We start from the raw sequence: 18,848 nt of genomic DNA, 5'->3' as shown, positions 1-18,848 counted from the left end.
ATTGAAATGATTAGTAATATGATAAAAGAGTGGTAACGAGATTCTTTCCACTTCTTCTCAACTTTTCCGAAGTGGCGGTAAATATAAGAAGAAAAGAAAACTTTTGACATTCTAGTTGAAAGTGTCATTTCCTTGACCTACATGAAAAAGTGATTTTGAATTGATTTGATTTCTTGAGCCCGTTTTTCTCAGGTTAAAGGTATTTCTCTTCCCAGTGGGGAGTGTAAATTGTAATTTTTTAATCCTATTTGAACTGTCATGTCAATGTAGGTATACAATAAAAAACGCAATTTAAAACAACATTTATTTTTACATACATTAAGTCGGATTCAAAATGCCAGAAACTTACTGTTTGTGTACACATCAGATATACAAGTAGGTAATCATGGACAGTAGGTTAACAAAATTATCTTTAAGATTCACTGAAAACATATTGAAGCACTCCTTACTTAGTACGGCCAACCACCGCAGCCAACTAACCGCTCTAACATATACATAAACATTAAAAATTTAATTTTTAATCTTTAGGACATAGGTATATTTTAAAATTAAAAACTTGTTAAAAATATAGATTTTCTTCAGGATACATTTTAACTTTTAAAGTTGATTTTTCTTCAATCCGAAAAAATCTACGATTCAATTTACCATATAAGTAACGTACCTTCTACTATTTGAGTGAAGGAAAATCAACCTTAACACGAGCAATATACAGTCGATTTCACATTTGAAATCTAATTAAGGTGCAGTTAGGGGGTTTAGTATTAAATAAAAAATCGACTCCTCAAGCTCTGTATTAACACGAGGCCTTCAAAGATCATTTCATCCAATTGTGACACTGACGTTTGACATTGACAACGCGCTGTCAATTTGGTAGCTGTACTCAACAATCATTATTGTACTTTAGCAATAAAAACATGTTAAAGTACCGGTTAAGCAAAAAATGAGTTGCATCATTGATTTAGATGATGTCATAATTTCAACTGTACCGTTACCGTCCAATCTTCGCCGGATAGTGTTATTGTTAATGTTGAATGTCTAAATAGCGACCTGTCAAAAGTTCTTTAACAATGTCAAGGATTACGATGGTGCAACTCATTCCATTCAGTCTATGTTAAATCTTGACTCTGGGCCTCATGTCTAGTCGGATTGCATCATTCAAACTTTTAACCTTGTATTCTGAATTATACTCAACATGAAATCTCAACTATATGATTATTCCCAATTTTTGAGTATAATCCAACACAAAATAGTTAAACAAAATAGACTCTATAATTAATATTGTGCTAATAAACAATATGAGCGTAAATGCGACTCATTAGACAGGGAGCAAACACATTGGTCTATGAAAGATAAAAATGTTACCGAAAAATATTTTGCAGCCTACGACGCTAGCTGCACTTTCAAGAAACTATTTCGCCACCATCTGTGTCCACTAGAAATATATACTTATATTATAAATTTATCTCTGGAACTACCAATCTGGGAGGCTTCTTTCTTACACAGGTTGCCGATTTATGACAATAAGGGACGAGACGAGCAGGACGTTTCAAGTGATGGTAATTGAAACGCCCTGCCCAGGATTCTTGAAAAAACCCAAAAAATCCAAGCGGCTCTACAATTGCGCTCATCACCTTGAGGAATAATATGTCAAATCTCATTTGCCCAGGGATTTCACTAGCTACGGCGCCCTTCAGACCGAAACACAATAATGCTCGCACATTACTGTTTCACGGCAGAAATAGACGTCTTGTGGGACCCATTAAAATCTAGCCAGCATCCTGAGCAAAGGAGCCTCCCACTGGTATATTACTTATTCGTAGTAATTTCGAAAGTGCCGGGAATGCCATGGCTCTTTCGCGTTAAGTTCAACGTTCAACAACTTGTCGTCTAAATGGCGATGCAATTCAGTGAAGAGCATTGTAAGCCAATGTCAGGTTGCGAAAATAGAGCGCTCTAGTTGCGAGCAGCCATCATCGGATCTATGGTCTCCCGGTAGTTTTTTCCACAATCTGACGAAAAATAAAAAAATTGGAGAACTTGTAGCAGAACATTTGTCGACCAAATTGGGGACGTTTTCAAAAAAGGAGAGATCCGATTCTCCCGGAGACAGCGAGCATGTATGAAAAGAGTATTGAATGTAGAGGAAGCGCGTGAGGTTTGTAAAGATAGAAGCAAGTGGCGTTTAGTTGTATTTCCCTACTCCGACGGGAGACAGACGTGAGTGTGTCGGATCTTGTGAAAGTTGTCTAGTATGTGAGAAAAATGTCGAGAATAGACTTTTTCTTGGCGTAAATTTGGAGAAATGCTGACTGAAATTAAGTATTTACTATAGAGTGAACGATGAACTTAGCCATCAAAACCATGTCATAAAACATTATTATATTATAAAACAAGTAACATTTTATTTTATAATAAATAATAATATATTCTTATGTTGTGAGAGACCTCGGGTATCTGGCAACATTAGGTACGCCGTCAACCGTGCACAAGCAAATCATATTTCGTGGCATGGTGTTCAACATTGTGTTTAATAACAAGTTTTATTTTTTTAATCTTATAAAACTGCAAATATTTAATTAAATTTTATCGGGTAATATTAATCGCGGACACAGGTGGCGGCGCGTCAGGGGATCCCCCCTCACATATACGTTGTGCGCAATACAATCACTTATCTAACAAGTTATATAAGATGGGATGAGTTGTTGTTCTATTTGATTATTGGCAACGGACATTGAACTACTTGAGTTTCCGCCAAAACTCGTGCGACACGGGCATTTTGCGTGTGCGAGCGAGAACGCGCTATCGGCAGTACCGCTCGCACGTTTTAAGAGCGCACATGCCACGAGCATTAGCAGGCATAGGTCAACGATCACGATTATCTACAAAGACTACGCCAAACCGTTTCCAGGACCCGGATTCACTTGCACCAAACTCAAACACAAAAATTCAGCTTTCTATTGTTTTTAACATCGACAATAACAACTGGGGGTACTATAGCCGCAACCGTTCTTGGCACACTTAACCTATTTCGAATCCTTGGCTACAAATTTAAAAAGATCCACATGACCAAAATCGTCAGAAACACGGCGAGTCACTACGATATACCGTTTCGCGAGTGCCACGAACGTTGGCGCTAAGTTATTTAAAGAAGCTGTAAAAATCCAGTTCATCGAAACAATTCTATATTAAATTATAACATAACTTGATAATTTGTGATATATAATAACAGTCAAAATATTTCTTATTATTGTGTTAAACAATTACATGTGTGCGTTCGAAATATTCAACAAAAAACCTCTGCACAAAAATAATCAATCATAACGAGACATGACAAAAAAATAAGAAATTAAAAAAAAAAAGTTTTTACAAAAATATATGCGATGAAAGTTTTTAAAATATTGACATAAAGAAGGTAAAATGCGGCAATCGGGCACGTCAACTAAAACATGAATGACGTCACGGCTCAATAATCACTAAAGCGTCGGAACTTTTAGTTGTTTGTATCACGCGACATCATTCATTGGCTGAGGCGCGACGTCATAAACGGCCACCATGACACTTTCGCGCGTAAAAAGAAGAACGATACATAAACTGTAAACCTGACAATTAAAAAATAATTCCAACTGCAGTGGAAACCCGTTTAGTACGTTAGACTTGGAGGATTTCTAATTAAGCTCATTGTCAGTTATCAGAAACAAAACCGGTGCAAAGTTTTGTGCAGAGATTTAATTATAATAGGTTACAAAATGATATTGTGCGCTATATCGCGTGCTAAATCATAATCGCTCACGGTAATCGCTCTTGGTCTAAGCCTATTGCTATCTAGTGTAAGGACGATAGTCGAATATCGACGAGAAATATGGCAGTACCGTCTACGTATCGAAAAAACATAGAAAATATGCATTAAACTACTTTTTACACTCATATGTTATTGCGATCATTACACCTTTTACACTGGACATTGCCGAAGAAAGATACAGCGATTGTGCTAAAAACTCCGAAATATTTCACGCGCCATTACAGAGACGCTACCATTTACAAGTTTATCAGAATTCTGGCAATCTATTACTTGAGATTCTCGATTAGCAAAGTTGAGGCTGCATTTAGTGTTCGACCTACGCGACGGTGAGCGCTGACATCGGTCAAGAATAGCTATAATAACGAAAATATATGAATGCGTACAGTCCGGCGCTAATGAATTGTTACGCGCGTACAGTTACGTCACGCTGACGAGAACCGTCAGTCCGCTGAGGCACTATGTCGATAAATTCGTGCGTTCAATGCGACGATGACCAAGCAACCGACCGTACGCGCGTTCGTAATCAATAATTCATTAATCAAATATATTGTATAAATTTATAAATAATATAATATAAATTTCCTCTTCAATCTTACACTCTATAATAATTGGGTAAATATGATATCTTCTCCTACTTTTATTCCGTAATCGTTTGCGTAGTACGCATAAGATGTTAAAAATGGATTCACTTTTCTTCTCAACACGCACATCAAGTTTGCTGTCAGCTGAGCACTAAACGCAACGTACGCGCTACGTTCGACCGATGTCAGCGCTGACCGTCGGTCGATCACTAAATCCAGCCTAAATGTCTCAAGTTTTTTTTTCTTAGCCAAAATGTGGGTAGTCACAAAACTGACAGGGAGATGGGGATTTTCACATTAGCAGTCTACAATTTCGATTAACCGCAATAAACTAACTTACCTATTTAGTTATTAAGTTGCTTTACAATAAGTTTATGATGCCGTATTAAAATTTAATTACACAATGAAACCCATAATGTAGTGATGTGGCCGTTCATTATATAAAAACAGATCTTTTGGTTATCCGAAAGTATTATTTCCACTTACGCTAAATAATGGAATTCCCATAAAGCCGAGACGGTCCAAAGAAAAATTGACGACGAAACGACCTTACACGCACCAAGAAATGTATGAAGTTATTATATTAAAATATTCTATATTTTCTACTTAAAAAGAAAACTTAATGCGATTGAAAAAAAATACAATTCATTATTTAAAAAATATATGATACAAACTAGAATGTTTTGTGAATGAAAGTAATGATTATCATTACTAGGAGAGGGGTTTCATTAAACATTTCATGGTAACCAAATTATGGTGTTTCCGCTAGATTTAAACATCATTATGGCACATTAAACAACTTCAAACCTCTTATATCAAGGACCACAAAACACTTCACAGAAATCCAGGAAAACTCGAAGAGTGAGGTAACGAAAATTACATCCTAACAATTCTTTGCAAAAAAAAAAACGAGAAAAATAGATCTATAACTCTTTTATATAGGTATGGTAAGTACATAAACCAATTACATAAATATACCAAAAATTGGACGCACTTCCTGAAAAACGTTCCAAGCCACAAAATTCACATTTTAAGGAATTCGTGTTTTAAGTTTTATAAATATTAGTGTATTCCATTTATGTGGGTTGGGCTACTAAGTCATGATGTCATTTAAAGAGTGACAGTAGGGCTTCCATTTTTTTGTCACTCCGTTAATATGAATCACGTGACCAGTTTTGTGTTCTCAACTCAATTTCAACATGATTGTGGTTTGGAACGTTTTTCTGGAATCTTGTCCAATTGTAATTAATTTAAATAATAATTATATATTAAATTGTTAGTTACATTTGTACCTTAGTATGACATGTCTCCTTACACAAAATTATACATTTCATTGAAAAGAGAAAAAAAATACTGCTAAATGAAATTACGTGGCGCATTTTATACGACCGGCGAAAAAATCTTTGGATCTTAAATTTAATAAAAGCTCCATAACATTAAATAACTCAATAAAAACTTACATTCTACCCAGCAAAGCTCAACTAGTGCTTACAATTAATATATTTTAGTCAGAAATATGCAAAAGTCGACGACGGGTTAACTAAAACTTAATAGGAAATAATAGTTACATGGAAGACGTAATGATAAAACTTAAAAAATAAACTTACACATAAGAAAAAAAAACAGACGAAAGCATATTTCCTAGTCGTTGATAATAATAAACAAATTAAAACTATACAATTGAAAATATAATAATCATTTATAAAACACGTGCGTACGTGTGCTTAATTCATTGCTAACTTCAAATATCGCTATAATAAAAAAACTAAAACAATCTAAATTTCCAAATTATTGCACGAATAAAGAAACAACGCAATGTTGATGAGTGGAAAATAAATATCAAACAAAATATACAGTACAGACGTACGTTGTAATATGTATTAAAAAAGAAATGCGGTTTCACCCCAAAGAGATTTACATACAGCGGTCATTTGAACGCAACCTATATTGCAATATCTATAAAACCTTAGATTAAGGATTGGTCTCCGCCGCGCTCCAACTAGATACCGCAGGCGTAGTCCCAAAACACGGCAACTAATACTACGCCCAAGTGGGCGTACCCGAGCCAGTCTCGAAAGACGTGTGTGACGTTGACTTGCCACATGTTCTGTTCAACTTTGCTAATAATTAATTAAAAGACACTGGGATCACATATCATCAGTAAGTATTTTGTATTTTATTAATTTCAATGTAAAATAGCACGAAGCGTTAGTTACAAAACTTTAGAGATGCCATTGAGTGTCAAGATGGCACGCACACGAGCATCTAATAGTTAACAATAACAATAGCTTTTTTATTACGGCAAGTAATAAAAAAGCTATTATGTTCTCAGGTAGTGCGATATCTAGTTGGAGCGCAGCCGAGACCAATCCTTAATCTAAGTATAAAACGTTATAAATCAATTACCACGTATTTCAGCTATCGAACGGCAGACACGGACTGTCAAAAGTACCAACAATGTATATATTCATTGACGTTCTATACATATAGACAAATCACGTATAAAATCAAAGCCGAAATATGAAATATGACACAAATCACACAAGCTGTGACTACTATATTTATACATTGCCGCATTTATTCCAGTTGTTTAAAATATTCTTGGTCAATAAGCAGCAATGTAAAACATTTATTTAGCTTAGATTTGATTCAGACAGTGACAGTTGACACACAGCTAAGTAGAGTGTAGTGCTTACATTGTCTTTAAGCACACTTCTTCCGTTCCGCTGTCAGACTGCGAATGATATGTCCTTATATGTGTATAGAACGTCATTGTATATCTAAGTTGAATTTCACACGAATTACAAAATAACTATTAAGATTATTTCCGTCTTGTTCGTTCTATGTCATATTTTATATATACGTTAATCTCTTTGGTTGCGCCCAATGATGGTGATGTTAAAAGGTGTACACAAGTTACTTCATGTTTCAATATAGTTATTTTGCCAATGAAAAGTCACATTTGTGTGATGAACATTATCTATCATAAAATACATTATTTTATATTATATACTGGCTGTAGTCTACAATGAGATATCAGTGGTTCATTGGTAGTTTAGTGCTATTGTTTATGTAAATGTTACTCGTTTGTAAAAATATTCCGTAAGAAACCTGATGACCTGTCGGCAAGGCTCGGATATATAACGATTTATTACCGGTAAAAATCGGTTTGTATGCATTATTCCGTTTAGAGTGCAAGCGTTCCTGGAGAATACATTTACTTACCAAGATTCAACAGTACTTATACCTTATAATTTCGGAAAAAAGTGGCTGTGACATTCTGACGGACAGACAGACAGACATGACGAATCTAAAAGGGTTCTGTTTTTTGCCCTTTGGCAACGGAACCCTAAAAATGAAACTGTACTGAGTACATGAGTCGGCAATGGTAAATAAATTTGGATTGAAAAAAAGTGTGTTTGTTCTGATGTACGCACGCAAGAAGTTATTCTTCTTTGGTGTAATGAAACAATAGTCCTTAAAAATTAATTCCTCGTGCTATTTTACGATTGCAGATAAAACAATATTGTAATTAAGAAAATATTAAATACAAACAAAGAAAATATTATTCTACCGCATAACTTAGTTAAATAACGTGTAATTAAATAACATTAAATCATTTTTATACAATTGGAGAGAATTTTTATTTTATTTTAAAACTTGTCTATAAATTGAAACTATATTTTGACATTTATATAATTCTCGTCCACCCGTTATGGTTGAGTAGACGACATATGAGTATCAAGAGAGTTGGTAGCTGAAGTATGATACAAATGGTCTAGTTAAGGGTGTCGATTTGTAAATTCTCTCTGATAATTTTTCCATAACGCGCCAAAAGAAGAATAAGTTCAAATGAACATAAATAACCAAAAACCGTAATTTTTATACAAGTTAGAACAAAACCGAATAAAATGTTCTCTATATACTTACACTTTAACCGATTAGCATTGTTATTCGGTTTACAAGCCCTGCCTGATTGCTAAGTAATCAAACAAGAGTGTGACGGGTCTTTAACATGTGCCTTTCCAGCAAATAACTTATGTACACCTTTGTTTAAACAATGCCCATTGTTTCGACCTATATTTAGTATAAAACTAGTTGTGGATTTGTATACAAAATATCATTTATTGTGTAGCCTCAGTTAAAACCGAAAAAGGTACTGATCCTCAATATAAAATGATTCATGTACATAGCTGCCTCACAATTAAATAATGGCTCGATATTCGCTTATTTACAAAACATATAAATATTGCACTATCCTATTTCAAACATCAATAAAATATTCATAATATTGGTTAGATCATGAATTGAAAAATTATGTCGTAACCTTGATTTTTCGTTAATAAATTTATAATCCAAGAGTTTAATAATTCTGTGAAATTGCTAATAAGCAATATTTATATATTATATCATTGATTAGTTTCAATGGTATAGTGTAAAAAATTAGATTTGTTAAAAAAACGCGCCATCTGTCACATTGACATACCAAATTGTTATGAGGCAAAGGTAGGTTTGGACAGCCAAATGTACTGGCGACATCGAGCCAATATCAGAACGCACAAATTACCGAATGGCCAGCGAACAATCGGAAACACCATCCGAACAACAGAAAAATCATAGATGCATATTATCAATATAAAATCATAAAAAGTAACTTTGAAATGAAAACGATAATACGCTATAGTTTTAGGGTGCTTGCACATGGGCGACTAATGCAGCAAGCAAATAAAAACAACGTTATTATGCGAAAATGTGAACAATAAATGTTTCAAATACATATTTGCTTCAAATTTTTAATCGCACTATGTTACCTCGATCATACTATCCTTCGAACAATTTTAGTAATTTGTGGTAGATTTTCTCTTGAAGTATATTGGCATCTGTAACCGCAAAAATATTACAATTCGCTGATTCGCCACGTGTGAACAGCCCAATTATCGCGCGTTATCAAAAACTATAGACACAATAATGATTATAGACAAAGATAACGCGCCATTTTGTTTAAAAGACCATAGATTAGTATACAGGGTGTTACGGAGATGTATATAATATAAGTAAATATTGCTGTCGCATTAATTTGGTGTCACTGTGTCGCTCGCTGATGCTGAGCCAGCGCAGACGTATCATCCACGTTATCACTACAAATAACAATACAATATTAGTGAATACAATTTTTTTTTAGTGAATCCATTGATTTTTCTAAATGGATTCATGCTATTTGTATTCAGTAACCAGCAGTTAGAGTTGAGCTGTACTCTTGGAAGTGAAATCTATATGTGTGAGCAAATATATGTTTGGCAGGACAGGCGCGGATCGTCATCTTCCCTAAGATATGTGCAGAGGAAGCGATTGATAGCCATTCGTCATGTTCGTGAACGGTCGCTGCGTGTGGTGTCTGGTTGGTCCTGTCTTGGGGTATTTTTATTGTTATATTGATAATATACTATTTTAAATTATAAGTTTATAATAATATATTATTAAGTTTATTAGTAATATATAATTGGTCGCACAAAACCTTAACTTATTTACCGTGTATGCGATTTGATACATCTACTGAACTCATTACTCTATTGAGTTTTTTTTATAATCAATCAAATCATTCTTTTCTAACTTTGGCATGTGTTTTTAATCTTTGGTGTGTGTGTGTGTGTGTGTGACTGACCGTTAGAGCAGCTCGTACTGTCGCAGGTGCATCCGCTGGATAATGTCGCGGCAGTCGTTGAACACACGCTTGATGTTCTCCGTGTCGACGGCGCACGTGAAGTGTGGGTAGCAGTAGTGTTTGCCCTCGCCGCTCGCAGTACTGATACGCTGAAAATTACAAGTAAACTTTTAGTAAGAACTAATTATAACAAAAAAAAGTGTGTATGGACGCACGCAAGAAGTTATACTTCTTTGGAATAACAAAACAAAAATCCTTAAAAACAATATTCCGCATGCTATTTTAAGTTTGTAAAAAAAATTGTTATGAGATAAACAAAAATAATCAAAAAGCGGTAATTAATTTTGTAATTAATGTTGTTTTGTTTAACCTATAGGCGGTAATTCATTTTGTTGTTTTTTTAGTTTATAAGTGGCCGGTTCTTTTTGAAATGGTTTATACGAAAAATACGTTTTCAGAAACAACTTTAGCTGGGAGACGCTTGTTGGATTTTGTACGGTTAGCGCTCTGGCCAGCAATGTTAGGATCACGCTCTGGTCTGGCAACGTTAGTAAAACAGAAAAATTCTAAGGCAACAACAATACATTGTATCATCCACGGTCAGGCGTTAGCTTCGAAGACTCTTCCTGCTTGCCTAAAACATACAAGGCAAAATATGCAATGCAATTTTTAAATTCTACTTTTTGATTAATGTTTATATTTCGGATTGATTCAGTTTATTTTTCTTGTACATCGTGGTCCCTGCTAACAATTAAAAATGCGAAGTGGTCAATGCCAATTCCAAAATTTTTTAGAAATTGGTACACCAACATAATATATACACAATCTAAAACATACAATCATAGAACAGCAACGGTTTGGTGGCTGGCAGATCTACCTTGTCAAATCTTCTTGTTTTTACCGATTATTTATTTAAAAGCCTTGATAATAAAAACCAAATTGACACAGTTCACACATATTTCCAAAAGGCATTTGACAAAGTGGACCACCTATTTTTTTTGGAAAGGTAGCCTCTTGCGCTGATTTGCTGCTTACCTAAGTGCCTGAGTACAATCGGTAGTTATTAATGGTTTCATCTCCCCTACAGTTAACGTATCGTCAGGCGTACCTCAAGGCTCTATACTCGGCCCTTTGCTTTTCACACTTTTTATTAATGACATTTCGGATTGCTTTAAGTTTTGTAAGTTTTTATTATATGCAGATGATTTTAAATTGTACTCCCACTTTGTTGATTTCGATGATGTCCTGGTTATGCAGCTGCATAGGTTAGATGTGTATTGCAAAAGTAACAAACTATTTTTAAGTTACAATAAATGTAGGCATATCTCTTATACGAGAAATAAAAACAAAATTGGAACGAGATTCACACTAGGCGATCAAGTACTTGAATTAGATACCTGTATTCGTGATCTTGGGGTATACCTTGATGCCAAGTTGACACTTAATGAGCAAATCAATTACGTAGTTAATAATTCATATCGTATGTTAGGCCTTATTATACGCTATATACATATATATTATTATATTATAAGACATTTAAAGATAAAGATACATATATATGTCTTTAATCGAACACTTGTGCTGTCGCATTTTGAATATGTCACCCCCATATGAAATCCGCTGTATAAGGTATATGACGATCAGGACGAGATGATACAAAAGATATTCTTGCACATCTTAAACTTTCGCTTGGGTGCACGACGAAACCACTACAAGAATCTCTTAAAGCAATTTAATATTCTTTGATAAAGCCAGCGACGATATTTAATTGAAACTGTCACTTTGAGAAAAATATGTACGAGTGACATTATATCCTCAGAACTACTTTATTTAATTGATTTTCATATACCACCCCGTGCTACACGCTCTAAAAATTTATTTCATATCTCAGATACCAGGACAAATACTGGTATACGTACACTAAAGCTACGAACTGAGCTTCCTTGTGCGGTCTTTCTGGCACGGTACGATATAGGTACCTTCAATAAAAGCGCGTTCACCTTCCTGAAGGGCCGGCAACGCTCATGTGAATCCTCTGATGTCGCAAGAGAATGTGGGCGGCGGTGATCACTTAAAAGAAGTTTCTCCTCCTTTATTGAACAATGCGGGATTCGATTCCATCCGAGCGCTCTTTCCAACTAAGCCAACCGTTCGAGTACGCATGGGCCGTAAATTTTAGTATATTATTCAATTCTCAGGTGGAAAATAATTTTGGTTACAAGTTTAATTTGTATAATTAATCCCAGAAGTGAGAGATATAACAAATTTATCAAATTAAAGTAAATATTCTTTGAAACACACCAGAAACTCGTCTCGTATGAAGTACTTGGCCCGCGCGACCTCGGGCTGGTCGCGCGCATCGGGAGTGGCGTCGGGCGGCGTCTGGTAGCGAGCGAACTCGCAGAAGTACTCCTCCAGCCGGGACTTGCCCGCCACGATCTTCTCGGACAGCAGGTCCTGCTTGTTGAGGAACAGGATCACGGATATCGTGCGCAGCCATCTGTCGAGCGAGACCATTTGTACATGAGAATAAGGGACGAGGCAAGCAGGAATGAGGATACCTGAAGAACTACAATTAAGACATGAGATGTTAAGTCGCATTTGCCCAAGTAATTTCACTAGCTACGGCGCCTTTCAGACCGAAACACAATAATGTTTACACATAACAGGTTGACGACAAAGTAGACGCCAGTGTAGTACCTAGCCGGCATCCTGAGCAAAGCAGCCTGCCCACTGTTAAATAATATAAAAACTTATATCGAATACTTTGCTTTGACAAGAATTCTTAAGTAACGGTTAAATTACCGTTATTAAATAATAACCATTAGTTACAGGACAGATAATTATAAAATTACGTCGTCAAATTCGCATGTCAACTTACTGATGACTTTAATCGATCGAGCCGTTCACAGAGTACTGGAATTTCTACACTTCGAGCAACAAAAGCAAAAAAAGATATAGTTAACGCCTTATACATCCCTAAAATGTGGCTTGATGTATTGTCTCGGTGTTAAGCTAGCATGTGTGTGTATAATAATAATAATAATAATATTGACACACTTTTCACACAAATTATCTTGCCCCAAGTTAAGCATATATAGCCTGTGTTATGGGTTACAAGACAATGATATTATATTTAATACAATATACTTACTTAAACATACATAAATTCATATAAACATACATTTAAACATCCATGACACGGAAACAAACATCCATATTCATCATATAAATGCTTGCACCTACCGGGATTCGAACCCGGGACCTTTAGCTTAGTAGGTAGGATCGCTAACCACTCGGATCACTAACTAATCTAACTGTATGTACCTGTTGTTCCATATACTCTTGAAGAGGTCGAGCGACTCCCGCAGCCGGTTCTGCGTGGGGTCCTCTCGCAGCACCATATTGTAGGACGAGCACGCCGTCACGAAGATGATGGCCGTCACGTCGTTGAAGCACTGGATCCACTTGCGACGCTCGTCGCGTTGACCGCCCACGTCGAACATGCTGCCATATTACAATTATTGAAACATATGTCTCGCAAAGAGGTAGATAGAGATAATCAAGGTCTCTTATTGGTGCATCTAAGCACGCGATTTCAGTACGCCCAACAATTTCTTCTGGTCTCTGGATGAGCAGTAGAACATCTTTCAATGTCTCACCCGAAATTTCTTGAGATCCTACTCTAAAATGCTTTTAAATGTATACTCATGGCCAACCTAGGTGTATATACATTGCACGATTAAATCATAGCATGAAAAAGAGTGTAGTTAAAAGAGGCAAAAATAAATGAGCTTTTATACTGATGGTAACCAAGGAGTAAATCAAGACAAATGTCCTTAATCCCTACCCACCCCTCTGATGAAGATGACTAAAATATACATAAATTTGGTCCTCCGAGCCGCGACAAAAGCAATTGCACTCGTAACCTATAGATAACATTTTGAGATGTCAAGAGACAGTGCCCAGTAATTTCACAACCAGTGCTTGCACACTACTGCTAGTCAGTTAAAAACGCGCCGCTATTGTATGCTATCTATCTAGCCGGCATCCTACGTTAAAATTCACATTTCACAGACTGTCACAGCTGCAGTTGATACTTACTGGAAATTAACTTTGTCGACGACAAACTGCGTCTCGAAAATCCCGGAGGTGAGCACACGACAACGCAGAATATCCTGCTCCGTGGGCGTGTAGTCCGGCTGCTTTATGATGTGAACCTTGTCTAGGAAGCTGCCGAGACATTGTAATAAATTAAGAATATTAACATTAGAAGCAAGGAGATCATATTCACATGTTGGATCTCTTTGTTATTCTGTTAAACGCAATGCTAAAAAATATAATATTGATTTCGAAAACCAAATGTGGCAGTAGTAATTTGCATATATAATCAATTTAGTGGAAGCTAGAGCAAATTCAAACTCTTTACTGCAAGTAAATTTCAAAGAAATTCTATTGCAAATCATACTTAAAAAAAAAGAAAACACTTAAAAATAAATATTACAAATATAAATGTAGATGAGTAGATTATCATTGGCATGTCCAAATATTTTTATCATTCAAACAATTCTCGATTTAGTAGTATCCTTTTTGCATAAGGCAAATTTATATATGTGGTTTAAATTTATGCAAAGCAAAATTTATGTAATTTTCTTTTTGTCGGATAAATTTAAAAATCAATGAAGTGTCGTCGGCAAATAGCACTACCTCACAAAGATCTTCTGTGACGTATTGAAGGTTGTTTATATAAGACTACAAGAAAAAGCAAAGGCCCCAATATCTAGCCTTGCGGCACGCCCATAAATAACGGTGCGCCAGAAGATTTACTTCCGGTTATACGCACTTTTTGAATTCTATCACTTAAATATGACCTTAGTGGATTAAGTGCCGTAACTTTATTATCAATTTTAATTGACACAGTTAATAATATTGATTTTTTGCTCTTTTCTGAGGATCTTACCATTACTTTTTGCTTTTTCTATGGGATAGGAAATAAGGGAGCGAACAGGTAGCTTTATATTAGGTGATCACCGCCGGACATACTCTCTTGCAACACCAGTGGAATCACAGTAGTATTGTTCACACTTTTTTAATGGTACCAATTTTGTATTGCCCTGCGAACACCGCTCAAGGAATTTGTTGCCATAGTTTGGTTTATGTGGTTAAAAGAGACTTGAAAACTGCGCAGTGGAGAAACGATACACATCCAAATATGATGATGATATTTAAGTTTGTGGCGTGTGATGCGATGCTGGAATTCAGACACTACCGTGATAATTAATGCGATTCAAAGATTTGGACTTTATTCTATAACATTTTGTTAACATACTATTTCGCGCAATCAATGAGCTGGTACTCATTGCTTCTCTCGTACGTCCGCTGAACCCCGTGGTCTTTCCACAGTTCCTCCGTATGCTCGTAGAACTCTGCTGGGTAGTCGAAGTCAGGTTGTGAAGCCACATCCTGGAGATTATTAAGATTTTTTATGGGATTAGATGGACAGAATACAAAGTTATATGTAATGTGCATTCAGGTTTTTTTGTCAAAGTTTTTCAGTCTAGCTAGGCTGTTTTAGTTAGTAATATAATGCAAATAATATTTTAAGAAAAGGACAAGTAGGTAATTATCCTACTATTAATCTCCTAGTGTGATAGTGTGTGTCACTGGAAGCCAACATATTTGGTCTCGGGCACCGCATGTTAAATAAAAAATACTGCCCACAAAAGTCAAAATATTACTTTTGCAACTTATAACACAAGTGCCAAATTGTGTTCTTCAATAAAAACTATGTGCTTCTTTCTACGTTCACCCTCTCTATCAATCGGTCTCAATCTCTCTCTCACTCTTCTTGGCCAAGTCTCACATTTTCGTGTCACTTTATTGCGTTTCATTCATAAAAAATTTACCCTTATGCGCGCAAAGAAGTTTCACTTCAAAAAATAAGCTTCAGTGATTTACATACTTGTATATAGTCGACGCGCGCTTTGTTCTCCGACTTCTCGAGTGGTATGGGCGGGGTCAAGGTGCTCATTGCTCCTGTTATTGTCTGAAATCAAATACAAATAAATATATATATATATATTTAGAAGACGAGGCAGAACTAGTATGGACTAGGCCAAACCAGTTTATACGTGGGTGTACTTAGCGATGTTACGCTCAACTAGTTCCGCCTAGGCTAAACGGGTTTATCCAAAGGCCGATAGGAGGAACTAGTTTAGCCAAGTCTGTACTGGTTTATCCTATTGCTTAAGGATTAACTGATTTGGCTGGTATACATTATCCTCCAGAGATGTCTAGACGGTTTGACTGGGGCATTTAACATCTTGTCACAAAGTGACAACTTAAAGTTCCTTACCCCAGAATGCGTTCGATAGACAGCTCACACATCGCGAAATGAGGATGCGAGATCATAGAGTGATGAGGGGACGGGCGGTAGAGCTCACCTGATGAAAAATTGCTATCCGCAATGACAGAAGTCAAGGGCAAAAAACGCTTGTCATAACTTATTTTTACGAAACTATGTTGGTTTGTGTCATTTGCACTGGATGGCGGGTCTTTCTTCGCTTCCACTGCTACGCCTGCCGCGTAGCTATGTTCTGCTATTTTGTTTTATATAAGAGAGGACAAACAAGCGTACGGGTCAGCACAGGAATCACAAGAGCGTTGCCGGCTCTTTAAAAATGTCGTGCTATTACCATGAGTGTTTGTACTTAGTCCGCCACAACTGCTGTTACTATTTAAAAAAACAAAACAATAATGTTACGTTTGAATGTGGAACGGTCTCTCATTCTTACATGAATATTCCTTGTGTCTACCATTTTCGCGCCAATTTAAGACAACTTGTTATTGTGTGCGTTCGTACATTGCACAATGTGATAGGTTATATAGATATACTTTCATTAATTTGCACACGTATATTATGTCACTAGTGTGTGAGTACGTCCAATCATTAACTATAAAGCGACAAAGACGACGTTAGAAATTTTATATCTCAGCAACGAAAAGTGGGCCCCCATAGTAAAAAAGGTTGGAAAGGTCTTGATGAGAAACTTAAAATTGTTTGGGTTTTTTGGTGGGCGGGATGAAAAGCTATTTAGGTTCAAACATTTCCCATAGAGTTACATTAAAATGAGGTTTGTTCACTAGGCATGCATACACGAGCAGGAGATACTAGTATGTAATAATTGTAATTGTAAATGTTATTTTCCAGTACAAAACAATTATTATGAAACAATAAATCATGAAACATTTTAGTAACGTGAGTGGTTTGTTTTATGTCTTTGTTGAAATTAACATTTTTAACAACATTAACATTGTATTGTATAGAGTATATAGATACCTACCAAACAACATAATCTATACATTTTATTTGTTAAACTATTATTTCTCACGTGAGTGATAAAACGTACTAATGAGAGTAAAATTTATGCAAAGCGAAACAAACTGAATGCATATTTACCATCTCTTAAGAGGATCCATAAGGCAAAACAAAAATGCAATTTCGTTTCTTATAGAGGAGCTATCGAGCGCAGTTATAATATTATGGTGAATTTTGTAGTAATTATTGTTTGTTTAAAAACTATAGGAACTTTTTGTTTTTCAAATATACCAAAGTGTCTAGAAAATTTAATTCTCTATACAATGATGTTAATAATATAATATAGTTGAAAAAAATCTTATATAAGTATGTACCTACACCATTTAAATTTTTGTTTGAAGTTTTAAAAAAGAACATCTTTATATAAAAAAAATTAATGTCTTATAGAGTCCTTTTAACTTTTCTACATTGCCAAACTTATTTTAAAACGGACGGGTGACGGGTACACAAGATATTATATATTTTATTAAATCGCTAGAAAAGCTATCGAAATTAAAGATATCCTATGAATTTTAATAGGGGGCTTGGATTTTAGACTAGCGCTAGCATGGAATCCCGTGGTCTAACTCTGCAGTACACATGCATCAAAATGACCCGAAAGCCGAAAGTATGGACGTCGTTAGTAGTGTGTATCGGGAATTAGGAAATCAAAGATCAAAACAAATTAGAAGACTTTATCTACACCCATAATATGAATCCTCTATAAAAGATTCTGAAACAGTAAGCTTACTGCTAACATTAAAAAAGCCAGTCCTAGTAACCATTACATCATCCAAACGAGTGTTGTAGTTGTACTGAATTTCATTACAACACTCGTTTGGTTGATGTAATGGTTATTAGAGCATTGGGTGTTTTAATGTTGGCAATAAGTTAACTATTTTAGAATCTTTAATAGAGGATCAAAAACATGGGAGTGGATAAAATAGATTTATAATTAGTAAGAGAACTCACAAGTATGGCGTCCCGTATGTTCTTCTTGATGTCCTCGATCTTCTCTCGTCTCTCCTTGTCGGAGAACCCGTTCACGTGCAGGATACGCATCTGCTTCACAATCGTGGACTTGCCCGACTCCCCTGCGCCCAGCAGGAGCAGTCGATGTGTTGCGCGGTACACCTGCAACCCAGCACTCTCTACTTGAAATATTGTTTATACCTCGGCTCACTTAACAAAAAGTCCCTTCGTATTAATGTGATGGGGCGAAATTTGGACAATTACATTGTACTAATAATACGCGGGCGGAAATGAATGAAAATCCATTACTACCGCTTTTTTCATTTGGTTTTTCATTTGAACTATGTTTGATACTCTAGGGGCGTGCACAACATATAGGCAATTAGGCAGTACCTACCTCGTCAAAAACTTAATACTGAACTACCCACTCGTTAAGTATTTCCTTACCCTGGATACTAAGCACTTACGGTAGGCAGT

At 35.8% G+C, this 18,848-nt stretch overlaps 1 protein-coding gene across 3 annotated transcripts in view; it reads right to left on the bottom strand.

Annotated features, from left to right (window-relative positions):
* LOC126971001 (guanine nucleotide-binding protein G(s) subunit alpha) overlaps positions 1 to 18,848 on the bottom strand; it is an 82,179-nt gene that overhangs the window by 39,061 nt on the left and 24,270 nt on the right. For 2 of the 3 annotated variants that reach the window (XM_050817171.1, XM_050817172.1), the window contains exons 4-11: positions 18,372 to 18,533; positions 16,005 to 16,088; positions 15,372 to 15,505; positions 14,147 to 14,275; positions 13,370 to 13,549; positions 12,344 to 12,542; positions 10,043 to 10,191; positions 291 to 9,518 (exon numbers count right to left, since the gene is read on the bottom strand). In XM_050817171.1, the coding sequence (XP_050673128.1) occupies positions 10,045 to 10,191; positions 12,344 to 12,542; positions 13,370 to 13,549; positions 14,147 to 14,275; positions 15,372 to 15,505; positions 16,005 to 16,088; positions 18,372 to 18,533 (1,035 nt within the window). In that variant the 3' untranslated portion in view covers positions 291 to 9,518; positions 10,043 to 10,044. Of the gene's footprint in view, positions 1 to 290; positions 9,519 to 10,042; positions 10,192 to 12,343; positions 12,543 to 13,369; positions 13,550 to 14,146; positions 14,276 to 15,371; positions 15,506 to 16,004; positions 16,089 to 18,371; positions 18,534 to 18,848 lie in introns of those variants that run through there. The other variant, XM_050817173.1, reaches the window with a different exon arrangement.

The sequence above is a fragment of the Leptidea sinapis genome, chromosome 22, assembly GCF_905404315.1.
Source record: "Leptidea sinapis chromosome 22, ilLepSina1.1, whole genome shotgun sequence".
NCBI classification, from domain to species: Eukaryota; Metazoa; Arthropoda; class Insecta; order Lepidoptera; family Pieridae; genus Leptidea; species Leptidea sinapis.
The sequence above is the reverse complement of the archived record's forward strand: the minus strand, read 5'-3'. Positions and strand labels throughout refer to the sequence as shown.